The sequence below is a fragment of the Vanessa atalanta genome, chromosome 4, assembly GCF_905147765.1.
Source record: "Vanessa atalanta chromosome 4, ilVanAtal1.2, whole genome shotgun sequence".
NCBI classification, from domain to species: Eukaryota; Metazoa; Arthropoda; class Insecta; order Lepidoptera; family Nymphalidae; genus Vanessa; species Vanessa atalanta.
The window spans coordinates 5,293,315-5,309,749 of NC_061874.1; the positions used below are offsets into that span (position 1 = coordinate 5,293,315).

At 30.2% G+C, this 16,435-nt stretch overlaps 1 protein-coding gene across 12 annotated transcripts in view; it reads left to right on the forward strand.

The window, feature by feature from the left end:
• The window catches only part of LOC125077872 (probable phospholipid-transporting ATPase IA), an 86,630-nt gene that overhangs the window by 44,694 nt on the left and 25,501 nt on the right, over nt 1-16,435 (forward strand). Inside the window, exon 1 of one of the 12 annotated variants that reach the window (XM_047689971.1) lies at nt 7,350-7,760. The exons of the other annotated variants lie outside the window; for them this stretch is intronic. Coding sequence (XP_047545927.1) covers nt 7,661-7,760 — 100 coding nt within the window. The 5' untranslated portion in view covers nt 7,350-7,660. Of the gene's footprint in view, nt 1-7,349; nt 7,761-16,435 lie in introns of those variants that run through there. 12 annotated transcript variants of the gene reach the window in all.

Consider the following 16,435-nt stretch of genomic DNA (forward strand, 5'->3'; position numbering starts at 1 on the left):
ATCTTGAAATAATATATTGCAGTTATGTGTAAAATTAGGACTATCTACGCAGACCAAGCCACGGTGCATTTAAGCTAGAAAACAAAGGCTTTGAAACTTTACACGTTGGTATTGCATTTGCTGCAAATGAGTCGAATCTTTTGAAATCGTAAGCACTCTTACCATTCTCATTTGTTTCAATTAACACGTAGCTTGCACGAGACCGACTTCAGACGTTATTCAAGCTGCCATTGTGACTATTTCTAGGGTTTAGTGATTCCACGTGCCAGCACTTAACATGCACTGATGGAATCGGACTAAATGAGTACTTGCTGTAAAATGCATAACAGTATCTTAATATAAATCAACATCCCATGTAATTTTTATTTATCAGTTTGTTCAAAAGGACAAAAAAGCCTTTCTAAATCTTTGTATCTTCCTGATTGCTTGTGACATGAGCTCAGTCAAAATTAACAATGTAGACATGAGATAATGAGTACAAAACAAGTGCAGCTTCGGCCTTGCATCGTCCATCGATCGACTTTTGAACTACACATGGACTTAAAGGTCCAAGGTGTAGACTATCATCCATTAGAAGCATAGCGATAAAAAAATTAGATATAAGTCTGTAACAAGTGCTCGTTATTATATATTAAATTATAATAAATATTAAATTTTTCAGTATTACACATTCGTGTGCAGTAAGCCAATAACGATGCATCTTATTGTAGCACACAAATAAAATGAATCCGACTGTGAAATTAAATTATTAATAGCAATTGAACGGGGTAATGGGTACTACTCGCGTCCTTGCCACTATCACACGCTCATGATTTGAACTGTCGTTAATATGTACTTTTATTTTCCACCCTTAAATCAACCTAATGTCTGACATTCAGCATAGGTTACCGAAAATAATTTCGTTTAGGCCTTAAGTTGCTACTAAAACCACACTTAGATTTTCGTGTTTGTCTATAATATTTACAGTGTATGTTGGTTGTAAATAATATAATCTATATCAATTGTCTAGAAGCAAAGGCTTTTCACAATTATTCAGCTTCTGAAACTTATCATTTTGTATTGATGTGTAAGCGTGTGTATATAGTAAATACTCTTTTTAACACATTCAATGGACAATCCAGTTTCGCTGCCGTGAATATCTTTAATAGGAAGCACCAAGTAAAATATCTACACTTAAACATATGTATATGGATAAAACATGCAATCGTTATTAAGCCTGTCCCAATTGATTAAGATAAAATTTATCACGATACGTTTGATACTGGTGACAATATATAATATAAATTAGATATAACAAACTTATATTATTTTTTACGGACCTTCAAATAGACTACCTGGTGATAACCTAACCTTGTTAGCTGACATGCTGTGTTCCTTAAGCTTAAAATTACACTGACGCACTTACCCTTCAAACCGGAACACAACAATAACACAATAATAATAATTGTTACACTTTGGCAGTAGATTCTATGATGAGTGCAGTGGCGTAGCTATCGTAGGGCCAGGTGGTGCAGTGCACCAGGGCCCCTGAGCTCTGGGGGCCCTCTAACCTAAGCTATGAAAAGAGCTTTGAATAGAGATGAAGTATGGATTTAATTTACTTACGATATGTTCAACTCACTGTATCCTGTTCTTATTACTATCTATAATTTTGAATGCCAATATACGTTAAAGAGGGGGCGAGAACCCGATTCTTTTTTTGTGCACCGGGGCCCTAACCCACCTAGCTACGCCACTGGATGAGTGATGACTACCTATCTAGGCGGGCTTTCATAAATCTTTACAACCAAGTAAGTCATTTTAATAGACGTTATACAAATTATTTTTTCAAACAGCTTTTCTACTATCACACAGCGCAGTTGATGGACGACAATCAGATCCCATTACCTATTATAGTTAGGTAACTACGTAATTAAATAAAACGTGATTCGACTATATAACTAATTATTTATTTATAGATTCAAGGTCATAGTGTGGAATGACTTCTTTGAATATTATTTGTAATAATCTAACCTCATTTTAAGAACATATTTAGAAAATATTAATATTGTAATTCAACGATTACAAATAAATAAACTATTTTGTTTGAAGTAGAGGGTAGGATTGAAACAAATGCTTTTAAACTGCTTTACAATATACGCCACAGTTTCGTTTCAGTTTAATTTCTTAATATCGAATTTCGAAACGGGTTCAAGACCAGACGTGTTCCAGATTTGCTGTGATTATTACCAGTGGAAGAGGCAAAAAATAATAATGGAACATTTTTAACCGGACTTAAAATGTTGACGCACAGAAAAAGAAACAAAGTTTTAACACAAATAATAACGATTTAAAATTCATGTATAATGAATGTGTGGCAAAAGGAGCCAGATCAGTACCTATAGCTGAATCGAATTACTGCACCGGCTTTCAGTTGGTCCCTTAGGCACGGTTAATACTGCATAAACTATGAATAGTGTGTTATTTTAGTACCTACACATACTATATACACATGTTGTGTTAACCGCGTCACGATTTGCGGTCGATGTCAATTATTATCAATTGATTAGGCCTTATGAAATTAATTGACTCATTAAGAATCACTTACTTATATAATTATAAATTCTCGTTATGTAAATTAATAATTTTACCAAATAATACTTGAAAGCTTTTACATTACGGAATGTATAATTTTATGTTTAATTAATGTTATTAAAAACGTTACGTATTAGTACCTTTTCATTCAAGCTCTGAGGTTTATACAAAATCGGAGTTAAAATGTTGATCATTGTTAGAAATCTTTTAATAAAATTATGACAATCATTGTATTTAGATAGCAAAGGCTTTTAATACCTGTTCTTTCTAAATAATTTCTACCCGCCTTTCCTAAAGATATAATTATATTGTATTATCTATACATATTATAAAATCGTAACTGATCAAAATCTAGTTTTTAACGGATTTAATCGCGTATATTAATTATTTTAACATCCCGACGTTTCGAGCACTTTGCAGTGTTCGTGACCACGAATATACGCGATTAAATCCGTTAAAAACTAGTTTTATTTCAATGTGTAATAATCGCGAAAATCTAAGACAACATTATGATCAAAATCTGTCTATATAAAATATTTGAGAAAAATTTGTACCGGGGGTATTTATTAACGCGTTAGATTACAAAAAATTGTCTGTTTATCTGTTCATTTGTTACCGCTAATATTGAAAACAGCTTTACCGATTTGGATGCAGTTTTCACTAATATGTACTTAGTTAACTCGTTAAAATATAAATTTTCCCATTTCATATATTTTCTTGTACCTTTTAAAATTAAAATATCAACCAAAATACCTTATCTAAATCGAAAATTGTTTTATTTACAACTGCAACTTCCTTCTTTTATCTCTTTCCGTTACATGGGCTTTGAATGAAACTGGAAATCTTCATCAATTTTTGAACAATGATTCAATTATAGATATAACGGTATCAAGAAAGCATTTCCCAAATTTATGCGGTAGACATTATTAACCCTTTAATCAATTACCGATATTTTTTACTGATTCTTCTCATTAGACCACTCGAACCCGTGTAACGTTAGCCAATTCCATGTGTGCTTGTTTTTTTTTTCGGATTGATTAGATGAGACGACGAATCTTTTACAACACAGCTCGTTTCCTGACCCTTGACCGCTCCTGATAATATCGCTAACTGACACTTGATGATACTTGATATAAGATAAGAACTTACATTGTCTTAATTCTGATATTGTAATAAAAATATTTCGAATATTGTAATAATCCCGTCAATTGGCAAATATTAAGTTAATAGTATAATTCGGAATGATAAACTAAAGAAAAATCAAATAAGTTAGTTTGTTTTCGTTCTGCCATACAATTTATATCAACACAAAAAGTCTATAAATTTCACCTGCGTGTAAATTAATTAATACTAACTATAGGCTTTTTAAAGATTTTTATAAATTTTATTTACTTATTGAGGAAGAACACATTAAACACTTAAAATAACTAATTCATATGTATTACATATTCATTAATATTTTTTAATGAATATATCATGGTTTTTAATAATAAATGTAAATGTGTGCGACATTTTATTGTTGAATCGAACACGTTGCCTCCGGATGGATGTATTGACTTCATTTCAGTAATTACTATCCGCGCTGTAATTAAATTAAACCTTTTTAATCACATAAGTATTATTATATATCGTAGTTGAGTTAATGTAATTTTACCACGCTCTGTAAATGGGATTAGCCCGAGAAATATTACTTGCAAGTGTTATAAAAAAAAGTAGAAACATCTGGGTAAGTTTTCTGTCGATATTTTCATTTTATTTCAATGTTTTTCATGATCTATTTACCTTAAACATTCTGTTCTTCTACCATTGCGGTTCCACATGGTCATTTTGAATTTTCAGCTAGAAATTGAAAAACCTTACCATAATAGTTATTTAGGTAAATAATTCGCAAATTGACCTTTCCAAAACATTTATCCTGGTAATTATATTGAATTCGCTTGCTATCATTTGGCACCCAACGTGGGACAACCGTCATTAACGACTGGTCAGTCGATACCCAATGGTCTGGAAATATTACAGAATGCACTGCCAAACGTTTCGATGTCAATATAAGTGTATCGATACATACATTACTTTCAATTAGCTTTGGAGTAACTAACGACCCACTGTAGTACATTAAATAAAGGTAGATTTACAATCTTGATACATAGTGACCTTAAGTATTAATATATCAAATCAAATTCATTTATTTTATATAGGAGCATTACACTTACTTATTGTATCCACCTTGTAAATATCTTGATTTCTTTAAACTGATGCCTCAATAATTGTTAAGCTCCTAGGTTATAGATTTTGCGAATATCCCTTTCCTGCAACACAAATATCGTATGGATAGCGGCTGCGTTACCCCAAAGATAATACCGTAAACATCATACCGTGTAACTGAAATATACCTACTAAGCGAGCCGTATCAACATCGGTAAACAGTCTATTTTTATAACCGCAAATACCGCGGAGTGTAGTCTATTCGTTAATACGTTTATGATATCCAATGCTCCAAGTTGCAATCAGGCAACCATTGCAACTTGGCATCAACAGTTGAACAAGAAATTCAGCTGACTCAACTGAATCCGTCGATTCCTCATTGGTTAGTACATCTGCTTTTACTTTTTCACATTTAGTGTAGGTACTATATTTTACAATGTTTGTTTTTTTATTTTTATTATTTAGCCTAAGAATATTTTGCGTTAAACCAGTGTACTATTTCAAAGACATCATTGTTTACGTCGTCATACTGTATCTGTTTTCTATTATCTTTCAAACTACGGAGGTATCATCAACAAACAATACTATATCATGCTTGCTCCTTACAAAAAATAAAATAAAGCCTACGTACTTGATACGTAGGTACTTTATACACGTAATTCTTAAAATCCGTAAACATTCCTCGTGAAAAATACAGTAGAAGATGCAGCGTAATCCAACATCTCATTACTTTCAACAATGTATAATAATTATACTATTTTCAATCCGATTGTCACAAATTGGATTGAAGTTTTAGTTTTAGAAGAAAATTATATGCATAATGGTTAAAAGGCATTTTTTTACTTAACATTCAACAAATTATTCTTGATAAAAATAGTTATATATAAAAAACACAACGTTCTTTTATAATTGTATTGTATATACCTACATTGCATAGAATTTGCAATTTCTTCTCCTATACATAACATAACATAAGCAGCCCGTAAATGTCCCACTGCTGGGATAAAGGCCTCCTCTCCCTTTGAGGAGAAGGTTTGGAGCATATTCCACCACGCTGCTCCAATGCGGGTTGGCGGAATACACATATGGCTGAATTTCTTTGAAATTAGACACATGCAGGTTTCCTCACGATGTTTTCCTTCACCGCCGAGCACGAGATGAATTATAAACACAAATTAAGCACATGAAATTTCAGTGGTGCCTGCCTGGGTTTGAACCCGAAATCATCGGTTAAGATGCACGCGTTCTAACCACTGGGCCATCTCGGCTCATACCTTTAGCCTACCTTTTTTTCGCTGGAAAAACGCATTACGCGTTTCCCCCACGCGGAAGTATACCACATACCTCCCATGTTGGACTCGACGGTACCCAAGATGTTGGCGGTACACCGGAATAGCCACTAAAAATCCAGTGGTACCCGCTTTCGCATCCTACCGTGACGCCCTGAGAAAATCCTATAGCCTACCTAAAGAAAGATTACATCAACCCTGAATTGAATATATCATAATGGTTATCTACCAGTTTTCAAAATCACGCTATCTTTTTATTATTCCAGTCAACATAATTTGCAAATAGACTTTGTATTAGCACCATAAAAAATCTTAAACTTAGCCATAATTGTAACAAGTACCTACTTGACACATTGAATTATTATAATACGTTGCATAATTTTTATATTTCTGAAACTATATAAAATATTTCTTATAAATTGAAATTTATAAGAAATATTTTATTACTTTGCAATGTGTCGACGAGTAGTATTAGTAGTGGATATACATATTTTATAATAATATGTATTATTATTGATAAAAATGTTTACATAAATTTTATATTCCATTTAAAATATACAATATAATGTTTACAATTCAATGAAATATTACACGAATCGATCTAATTCAAGTAAATTAAATAATAAATACATATAATATTGTATTTAAAAAATTAAAACAAAAATAATAGCTTTATTTTTTTGGCAAATTAAATAAGTAAGTCTTGCTAAGCTTGCTATCAAAGCTATATTTTATATAATATTATATAAAAAAACACGAGAACTATATATTTTAAGTTTCAGCTATACTTTAAGTTTTAGCAAAACATGTCTAACAACTAAACAAGATTTTTTATCATAACATAATACAATCATAATATATCAGAATAATTATTCCGTTTATTTTTTTTAATTATGGCAATCATAGGTCACTGTCAATGTCACTCTAGTTCTTATATTTTCCGTAAAGCGCTCCTGCGCTCTTTATAGTAGTGATTTACTGTATGCAGAAGCTTAAATATCGATATTTTATATTTTTAAATAAATGTACCCACATGTTCGTAAAATTTGCTATAATAATTTTACCACTTCCACTAATGTTAATAATTACTGTAAAAAAAATTACTGTTTCTCAGAGTTTTTTTTTATTTTTCTACAATATCATTGGAGCTAAAATTTTTAATGTGCAATTTGTTTGTTAATTATTTGACGCTTTGGAAGCTTGTTTGGCAAATAGTAATATCGATATTATTCGATCAACCAAATCAACTCTTTCACATCATTATCGTTTGTTGTGGGCGGTGGAAGTTAAAGCAAGATCGATAGAACGCGTAGCGGTTGTTTGTGATGTCAACACGTAATTTCATGAGAGCATAAACATTTTCCAAAAGGCTCCTATTAGTATGCGTTAATTGCTTTATTTTTGGTAACGCAAAAAATATTTACAAGTACCTAATACGAATAAAAATGACGAAACAATCGATCTATCTTTACTTTAGAATCGAAATAACTCCGCGGTGATAATGTGTGTCAAATTTAGTGTTTTTTTAGTGTTTAAACGTTTTATGAAATTGTGACTTAGTGATCTGTGAGCGTTATAGTCAAACAGCTGGAATGGCTTTACGGGAGTATGTCGCGGGATTCTTCCACAACCACAACGTGATGGCTCCTTTCTCACGGTTCTACAGAGCCATGGTGCTCAAAATGAACCAACGTAAGCTACATCTATACTACCTTAAAATTATCTTTATCCCGATGCGAATAAAACAATGATATACATAAATAGTTCTATAAAACCTATTTAAAATATTTTAATATCAGTTATCAATACAAAAAGTTAATTAATAGAGAACCATTTATTTAAGAGTAATGAACCCCTTCATAGAACTTATACAAATAAATATATAATTTTTCTAGCACTACCATAAAATACAAAATTATTATTCTATTACATTCTCAAAGTGAATATTAATATTTATGGTCAAAATATATAAACCAATAACAGTACTAATGACTGTTCATTCATCATATTTATTCAAAAAATATATTATTCACGTTTAACAGAGCGAGATGGGTATTTTCCTTAACTAGTTAAACTGAATTATAGTTCACAATAACATAGAACTTTTTGAAGGAAACTTACATTTATATAGAAGGAAAATACATTGTTTAGAAGGAGAGAAGTTAAACATATACTGCATATTTTCTGATTAAACAATCTTTATGGTTTTCATTATCAACTTAGCCTATTAAAAAATTTATACTCATTTAAAAAACATATTGATAAATTACAACATTACTCAATATAAGATTATATTCATGACAAAAAAAAGGTCGCATTAGTATTTGTTGATTTCCAGGCAGGATATACATAAATGGAATTTTAAATTTATTGGACATTAAACACTAATGAAAATGGTGGAATTGAGCAACTATTATATTGAGTTGTAGTTTTATTTCATTTCTTGCTAATTCCATGGCCATCTGCCATCTGCCATGGCCATAATAACAATAGTATTTAGTTTATTTTTGGTTAATTATCATATATTTATATGGTCAGCCAGCCCCTTCCACCTAAGCTTTTTTTGTATTGGACGTGTTATGAGAAGTTATATTATTTATTCTTTTTTTATAACATATATGAATAATGGAATATGTACTATGTATGTACATATTAATTCTCTGTTTTTTTTTTATTAAACTAAGCAGAACTTAATATTAAGGTTAAATTTGTATATATTTATCATATATACAAACTACATTTATGTATGAAGATAAACTGTTTCTTTAACAGCCTTAACATATTGTCTGATAAGACTGTCTGTCTTATTTTTTACAAAATAATGCAAACATGTTAAATATTTAATATGAATTAATTTGGTTAAAATTAATGATTCAGATATTTTAATATTGAATTGCTTAATCAAGATTACTTAATTTAGCCTTAAACTAAAAATTTAACAATATCATTGTATGTTCATGACAAACATTAATTAAAAGGAAAATTTTTATGTAAAAAATTGTGAGAAATACAATTTTTAGTAAATAGCCCTAAGCATGCATCATAATATTATAGTTCTGCTGGTTATAATATATTTCAGGAAGTCATATAAATGGAATAGAATTAACAATATTTCCGAGCATACATATAAATAATGCATTCGAGTCTCACCACTCAGTGTGTGAATATTAGATTTAAAAAATTCTAACTGATCCCATATAGATTAACTAGAGTTAACACCAAAAATATGATACAATTTATGGGCCCTAAATTAAACCAATGTAGTACAGTAAAACCTTCATGTTAACCTTAACATCTGCTCCCCTAGTAGCTGTGTACTGACCTTGACACGGCCAACAAGACTGATTAGAATCAAGGCATGTTTTATTAACTCAAGGTTGTAGTTTCTTTATTTTCTTAGAAATATTTATTATTCAACAAGTGAATGTTATGAAAGTTGACATAGTTATTTTATTTTACAAATTTTTATTTATAATTTCATTGCTTTTCCTTATTACTATACTACATATGTATATATTGATACTGATAGAGCTGATATGAACCTAAAAATTATATGTAGTTTGCTTCATAAAAGGTGTGAGTGCTTTTTTCATCTTTAGTCTTTATCAACAGATATCAGAGCCGACACCATAATATATACCATATAGACATTTAATTAATTAAAAATATTAAATGCTTAAAATTAAAAACATTTAAAAATGATCTCATCTACAACTTTTTTGCATATGAAATGATGCATGAAAGTTAAAGATAAAACCCTGTCTCTGCTCAACATTGTATTAAAATGAATTCTTAAATATGTCGAGTAATGAGATGACTTGCGACAATCTATTCTGAGTAGGAATGTGTGATGTCTTATTTCATCTTGTTATCTAATTATCTACTTTGATATTAACTCTATTTGTTTGTTATCAAACAGTTACCTATATCTAGAATAAGTAATTAAGATATATTTATGATATTGTTAACTAATACTGTATAGACAGTTATCTTCAAGTTATTTCAAGTAAAAAATCAAAGAAACAAATCTATATAATTATTGACATCAGTTTTTCCTTAAAGTGTAATTTTCAAGAATTAAAGAAAATGCATGTTTGTTTACCAACAGCATGTTATTTATAAAAATTATGTTGATATAATATTAGCTTGAAGTTTATTTATGACTTTGACTCTGTTTAGCCAATTATTTACCTTAAAATTTGGCACAAATATTTTTGGACTATTAATCGATATTTCATATTATATCGATATTTCTCTAGAAACAGATGATCAAAAATAAAATTCTTATCTTTTTTTTCACTCCTAATTTTTTAATCCTAAATTATAAAGCGCATAAAAATCAACGATGAACGATACAATCAATATTGGATTCCGAGAACCGAAGTGATCGCAAAAATATAAATTTACCCCTTATTTTAAGATTGCATAGAAAGCTCATAGGAAATCTTGTTCGAGATATATATAATTGACTGGATTAAAACTCCAGTCAAAAGATTCATTGGATTGCAAAGTGAAATTCGTATGTTAAGCTATTTAATTAATAAGCTAGTTAATTGACGAATACATAATACCTACAAATAACTGTTAATGACGGTACTCTTTTTATGTTATTTATTTATATTCTCACTCAAAAACACGTATTAAATTGTATTATGTACAGTAAAATAAAAAAGGAAGGGATGTCTCCCTTAATAAGAAAAATTTATTACGCCCGGCCTCCTTTACCCGGATTACAAAAAAATAATTGCCTTAGAGTACATATTTGCGACAGTAAATACATTGAAATCGTTTTAGGAGAGTACCTTTCAAATTATATAAAATAAGATTCATTCTCCCCTTTTAATAATAAGAATATAATAAATACATACTTACAAGAATTTCGTATAAATACTTGGGATACTACTTTTACTAGTTCAATTTTTTATTCATGGTTGGAAAGTAGACAAGTAAAGGCTAACTAACTGTAAGAGGCCACCTGTGCATATTAGCATTGTAAGAACTCTAAGTCATTCATTTTTTATAAAGGTAAGCCAGTGCACGCCCGTCTGGCACGAACCACCCACTCCTCATAATTTATTCTACCGTAAACTATTTTAATCCGATTTCAAACAAAAACGTTCCGATGATTTACATTTTGAGGATAATTTAATAATGTTAATTCAAATATTATCTTTCGATCAATCATATCGGATAATGTAAAATAAAAAAAAATATAATAAATATTCTATATGGACGTAGAATTGGAAAATAACAGTGTTCCGCTTGTTTTTCATTTTACCGTCTTATCAGTACTTAGACATTTATGTATTCATATTTAATAGACCGCGTCTTCCTACTTATATATAATTTGTTTTCCTTTAAAATAATAATCTTGATAATGTTATGTATATTTGTAAAAGTATAACAGATGGTTATAGAAATTTTGACATGGGTCCATTGTAATACAAGGCAGAAGTTTAAACATATTGACTCTCTGGCGAGACAGTGTATATATGTATTATGCTTTTACAACAGGAATCATCTCCGAATAAATTTTAATGCGTACCATGTATTCTAAAAATAAATAATAAAAGTAATAAAATTAATACGCTTACAAACACACATACGCAAAAGTGTCGTGACGATCGCAGTGTTCCATTTATTTTGGCCTAGCTCTCATTCGCTAAGTGTCTGGAGTCTAAGGAACGTGCAATAAAGAACTTCATTCTAAAAATATAGTTATATCGTTTGTGTCACGTGTCGGATGTCTAGTCTATTTATTATGGTGTCAAGCATGACTTACTTGTCGTCACGTATGAGGCATCATTGCAAGTACAAGACAAGTTTAAATAAATACGAAAAATTAAAATAAGCATACTCAGAAAAAGATGAATGTAAGTGCTGTATGATGATTCCACACTTCAGCCATATTCTTTTTCCATTCATCTCCTGATTGATTGGTTCCTCATATCAAATTTTAAGTTTTTAGGTGTGACCTAACAAAATGGTCGTAATAAAAAAAAACGAGTAGAAGGAAACTGCCGATATATAAACTATAGTAACTAATCTTGTCCTATGCAAACATGAATTATAAAGTGATTTGAGCTCAGATAGATGCCGTTTTATTTTTTATTTGTATAAAAAATTATATATGATAAATAACATCGTCAAAACAATTTTGTTACGTTATTTATGTTTTATTATTAATACAAGTCTGCAATTCAAGGAAACTTATAATTTGCAAGATACTGTGGAAGCGTACTTTATACGGAGAAACCTATAAACTTCGATCGATACGAAAAGCGGCTTACAGTTAAAGTAGTTTGAGACGCACATTATTAAGTATACTTATAGTTAATAAAGTTTTCTGTGGTACATTTTCGGTGTTAAATGTTATATTGATAATACATTAATCTAAAACTAACATCATATCACATCTTTACGATAAGTATAACGATGAAACATTGCCTGTCGCTTCGCTTAATCCTACGTTTATTTAATTTTTCTCGATTTTGTCTGACGTGTATGTAGTGAGAAGAAATGAATAACTGTTACTAACCATGTCCAAGACTCGGCAAATAATGCTAAATTACTCTTTTACTTACAAACACATTTTTTTGATTCTAACATAAAATATAACGAACTACCATTTAAACTCCTAAATGTAATCCTCAATTTCATCCTCTTGGGTGATGAATTTTCAGAAACGCTTCATCAACTATTTTTTACACATAAATACATTTCCATTTAACCTTAGGAGGTTAATGTTGATAAAGGATTTTAGTGCCCATTTATGTTTCAGTAGGAATTCCTGTGCAAAAATGTCATCAGTCAAGTTTCAAATGTCTGACGGCCATTTTAAAATTTTATTAAGTAGAGATGCAATAGTAGAGTAGATATATCTATTTAAGAATTAATTATTCATTTCAAAACAATTATATAATTTAATAATACATAAAAATTAGCTTGTCATTTTAATTTTTGTATAAAATTACCTGCTGCCTGGTGTTGCGAAATGTTTTATAAGCACGTGTCAAAATTTAGAAATTAGCGTTTTAATTTCATCCAGCATTATTCCTAAACTCTTGTGACTAAATAAACTACAGCGTTTATTAGTAGACATCTTCGTGTATATCTGGATACCTCCATATGGAAACCCGGCGCATGCCTCCTTGAAACCCGGTTAGTGCGGTTGGCCTCGGTGCATTTTAAACGTATTTGCAAGTACTCTGTCAAGGGTGGGGGCAAGGCTAATATAGTTGCGTATCTATAGGGTTTCGAAGACGATATGCCATTTTAATCTGTCTAAAATCATGTATCATTACTACTTAAGACCTGAAATTGCTTCAGAGGAATTTAAAAAAATATATTTATAGTTAAATCGGGTTAAATACTCATTGAATACATACTTATATTTAACGTTTTTAAATAAATCTGAAATTGGATTAAATATTTATTGAATTTATTAGAGCACGGCGAATGGTTTTTATAAGAATTCTTGACCTATGCAATGTCCTTATTGTTAGATCATGTCTCTGAATCACCTCACCTAGACTTGAACTCTTAAAAACCTAATCATTCCTGTTCCAGCCAAGTAATCCTGTAAATGTCAAAAGATGTCTGCAATTTTTATATTTTGCTTAAATTTTCTATTGCACTCCTTGTTATCTAAAGAGATTGCTTGTTTTACTCTAATCCAGAGCTGGGACTGAATCGTAGACTCCACATAACCTGATATTATACGTTACATTTAAGGAGTGAGAAAATAAAAGTTTTTTTAACTGATGTTATACTTTAAAATCCTTTTTAACGTCGAATATTAAACGGACAAAGTTATTTTTATTATAATCTATACTAATATATGTGAAAGTAACTCTGCTTGTATGTATGTTGATCTTTCACGGCTAAACCTTTAAATTTGATGATATTTGCTATGAAGCAAGCTTGAACTCTATGGAAAGAAATAGACTACTTTTTGTATAATATCTGGTACGATCCCCTCAAACGCGAGCAGTGGGCGACAACTAGTATTTTCTATATATAAGTATATTAATGAATGAAGTATAAAAATAAACTGCCTCGTAAAATTATGAAACTATTCTGAAGATATATTCTTAAGTGATGTTCTTGGCTTCTTGGCATTAAATATAGCTGAATCTAGTTTAATGTAAACTTTATCTGATGTTGATTATGCTATTAAAGATCGGATCAATTTGCCGATAATGTATAATCGAGGTCGTGATTAATACACAGTAATATATTATGATAGAAATACAGAATATTATGTGAGACCAGAAACCTACATTTTTTTTAAACGGTATTGAACTTGAGGAAAATTCAAATCAGGAAAATTTTATATTAGGAGTTAATCAAATTTTCCCTATTGACTATGCAAGCAATTAAAATATATATTAATAAAATTTTGTATCCGTTCTTGAAAAAAACCCTCGAATCGAAAACAATCTTTTCTCAGGAGTTGGTACTTTCGTAATCAAATACCATTTGATTGTGATTGCGAGTGAGTTTGACAATAAACACAGCAATCTGCGGGTTTTCTAAACAGAAAATATCAATTGAATTAAATAAGGAATTTTTTCATCACCGTTGTGTTTAGTTGGAAGCAATCTCCACTTGGGAGTCTAATGATCTGTAAATTAAATTAAGTTAGTTAAATTAGTAAGTGTCTGAGAGTGTAATAAATTGTTTCCTCAAACAATTCTAATTTTAAATAGATTATACGCTATCTAACCCAATTTAGCTCTCATTACGTTTGTAACAACATGTTCTAAATTAAAAAAAAAAAACACTGAGAATTTTTTATTTGCTACGGATAAGTGAAAAAATCAGTCTCAGGACTTACAATAATCTTTATGTACAAGGTCGTGATACGATTTATATATATGTTATACTATATATATCAGAAGCAATAAAATCTCGTAACGTAAAATTTAGATAATTCTTGGAAGAATGTCTGCCAAAACATTACATGCGATGTTTTAATACTTCTGATTTTCCAGAGAGCATTTGAAATCAATGTTTATTATTTGATAAAGTATATATACCTGTTTATACTTCTTATCGTTATGCTAACATTACGGTAGGACTTAGATTGTGTAATGTCATTTATGTATAAAAGGCGTTAAAGGGGTCGGTGTTCAGGTGCTAGGCATCAAAGTAGCCTATGTGCATTGTTGGAGTTTAAGTTTACTTCATACGAAATTTTATTAAGTTCGGTTCAAGGGCTCGGCCATGTAAGAGCAAAACACAGATCGAGTTACGTTCGCATCAATAATATTATTATAAATGACACAATCCCGTCACCTTTAAAGCAACCTTAAAATTAGTGGTATCATTGGATGTTTGCATCATCTCTTAGTTTAAAACAAATCATTTTGTACAAAGACTTGTAGTTTTGTTACCTAGTATTTTTTGTAATACCGTTGATTTATGATAAATAATTTTACGTTTTAAATATTTTCTATTGTCACTGTTTTGTTCTGTTAGTTAGTTCAAGCGAATAAAGAACAATGAAATTGAATTTTATGTATACAAGAATACATTTATCTAATGGAACTTGAATACTTGTTCCAATTTCTTGCTTTCTTCAGCGAGTGTCGTCTTGACCTTTTTATACGATGAGACATTCGTTTTCTCTTATTTGCGTTAAACTATACTGACATGTTCTGCATTTAAATACAGTTTTTTAATAATATTTTTCATTACATAATCATAGAAGTGATTCATTAATACCGCTAGTGATTGCGGGCCGCAATTATCACTATTGGTATTTGTTCACCATGTATTTGAATTATATAAATTACGTGACGTCAGCTGGGGATAGGTATCAATACAGCCATGCCGTTTTTGTGTTATTCTTTTGACAAAAGACAAGTAAAAGCTATTTCAAATTATTGATACTTTTATTCTTTGTAACTTTCTAGCTAGCCCAAAAAAAATCTCTATGTTCTTTGATTTATTATTCTACTTACGTTTTTGTACGACAAATGCTCTTTTGACAACAGGAAACCAAATTGATTTCGTGAAACACTTTAGTCGTTATTTATATGGCAAAAGTATTACAAAACTAAAAGGTGAGTCAAATTTAAAAAATGAACGCTTCAATGAGTTTTATTTCTGTACTTTGTGACTTTACAACAATTAGCGATGCCCATGACCATATTATTGCGCACTTGGATATATTTTTCTAGAGTTTTATTCAGCTACTTATCTCACAAATGAACAGATATTCCGGGGACCTAAGTTTAGTTAAAATGCATCCTCGTCGCCGTTGTCTGAAGACATATCTAGTTGTTTTTATATCTTTATTGTTTCAAATATATTCACTAACGTGGCTAAGTATATCGTTTCGATATTCTCACACACACACA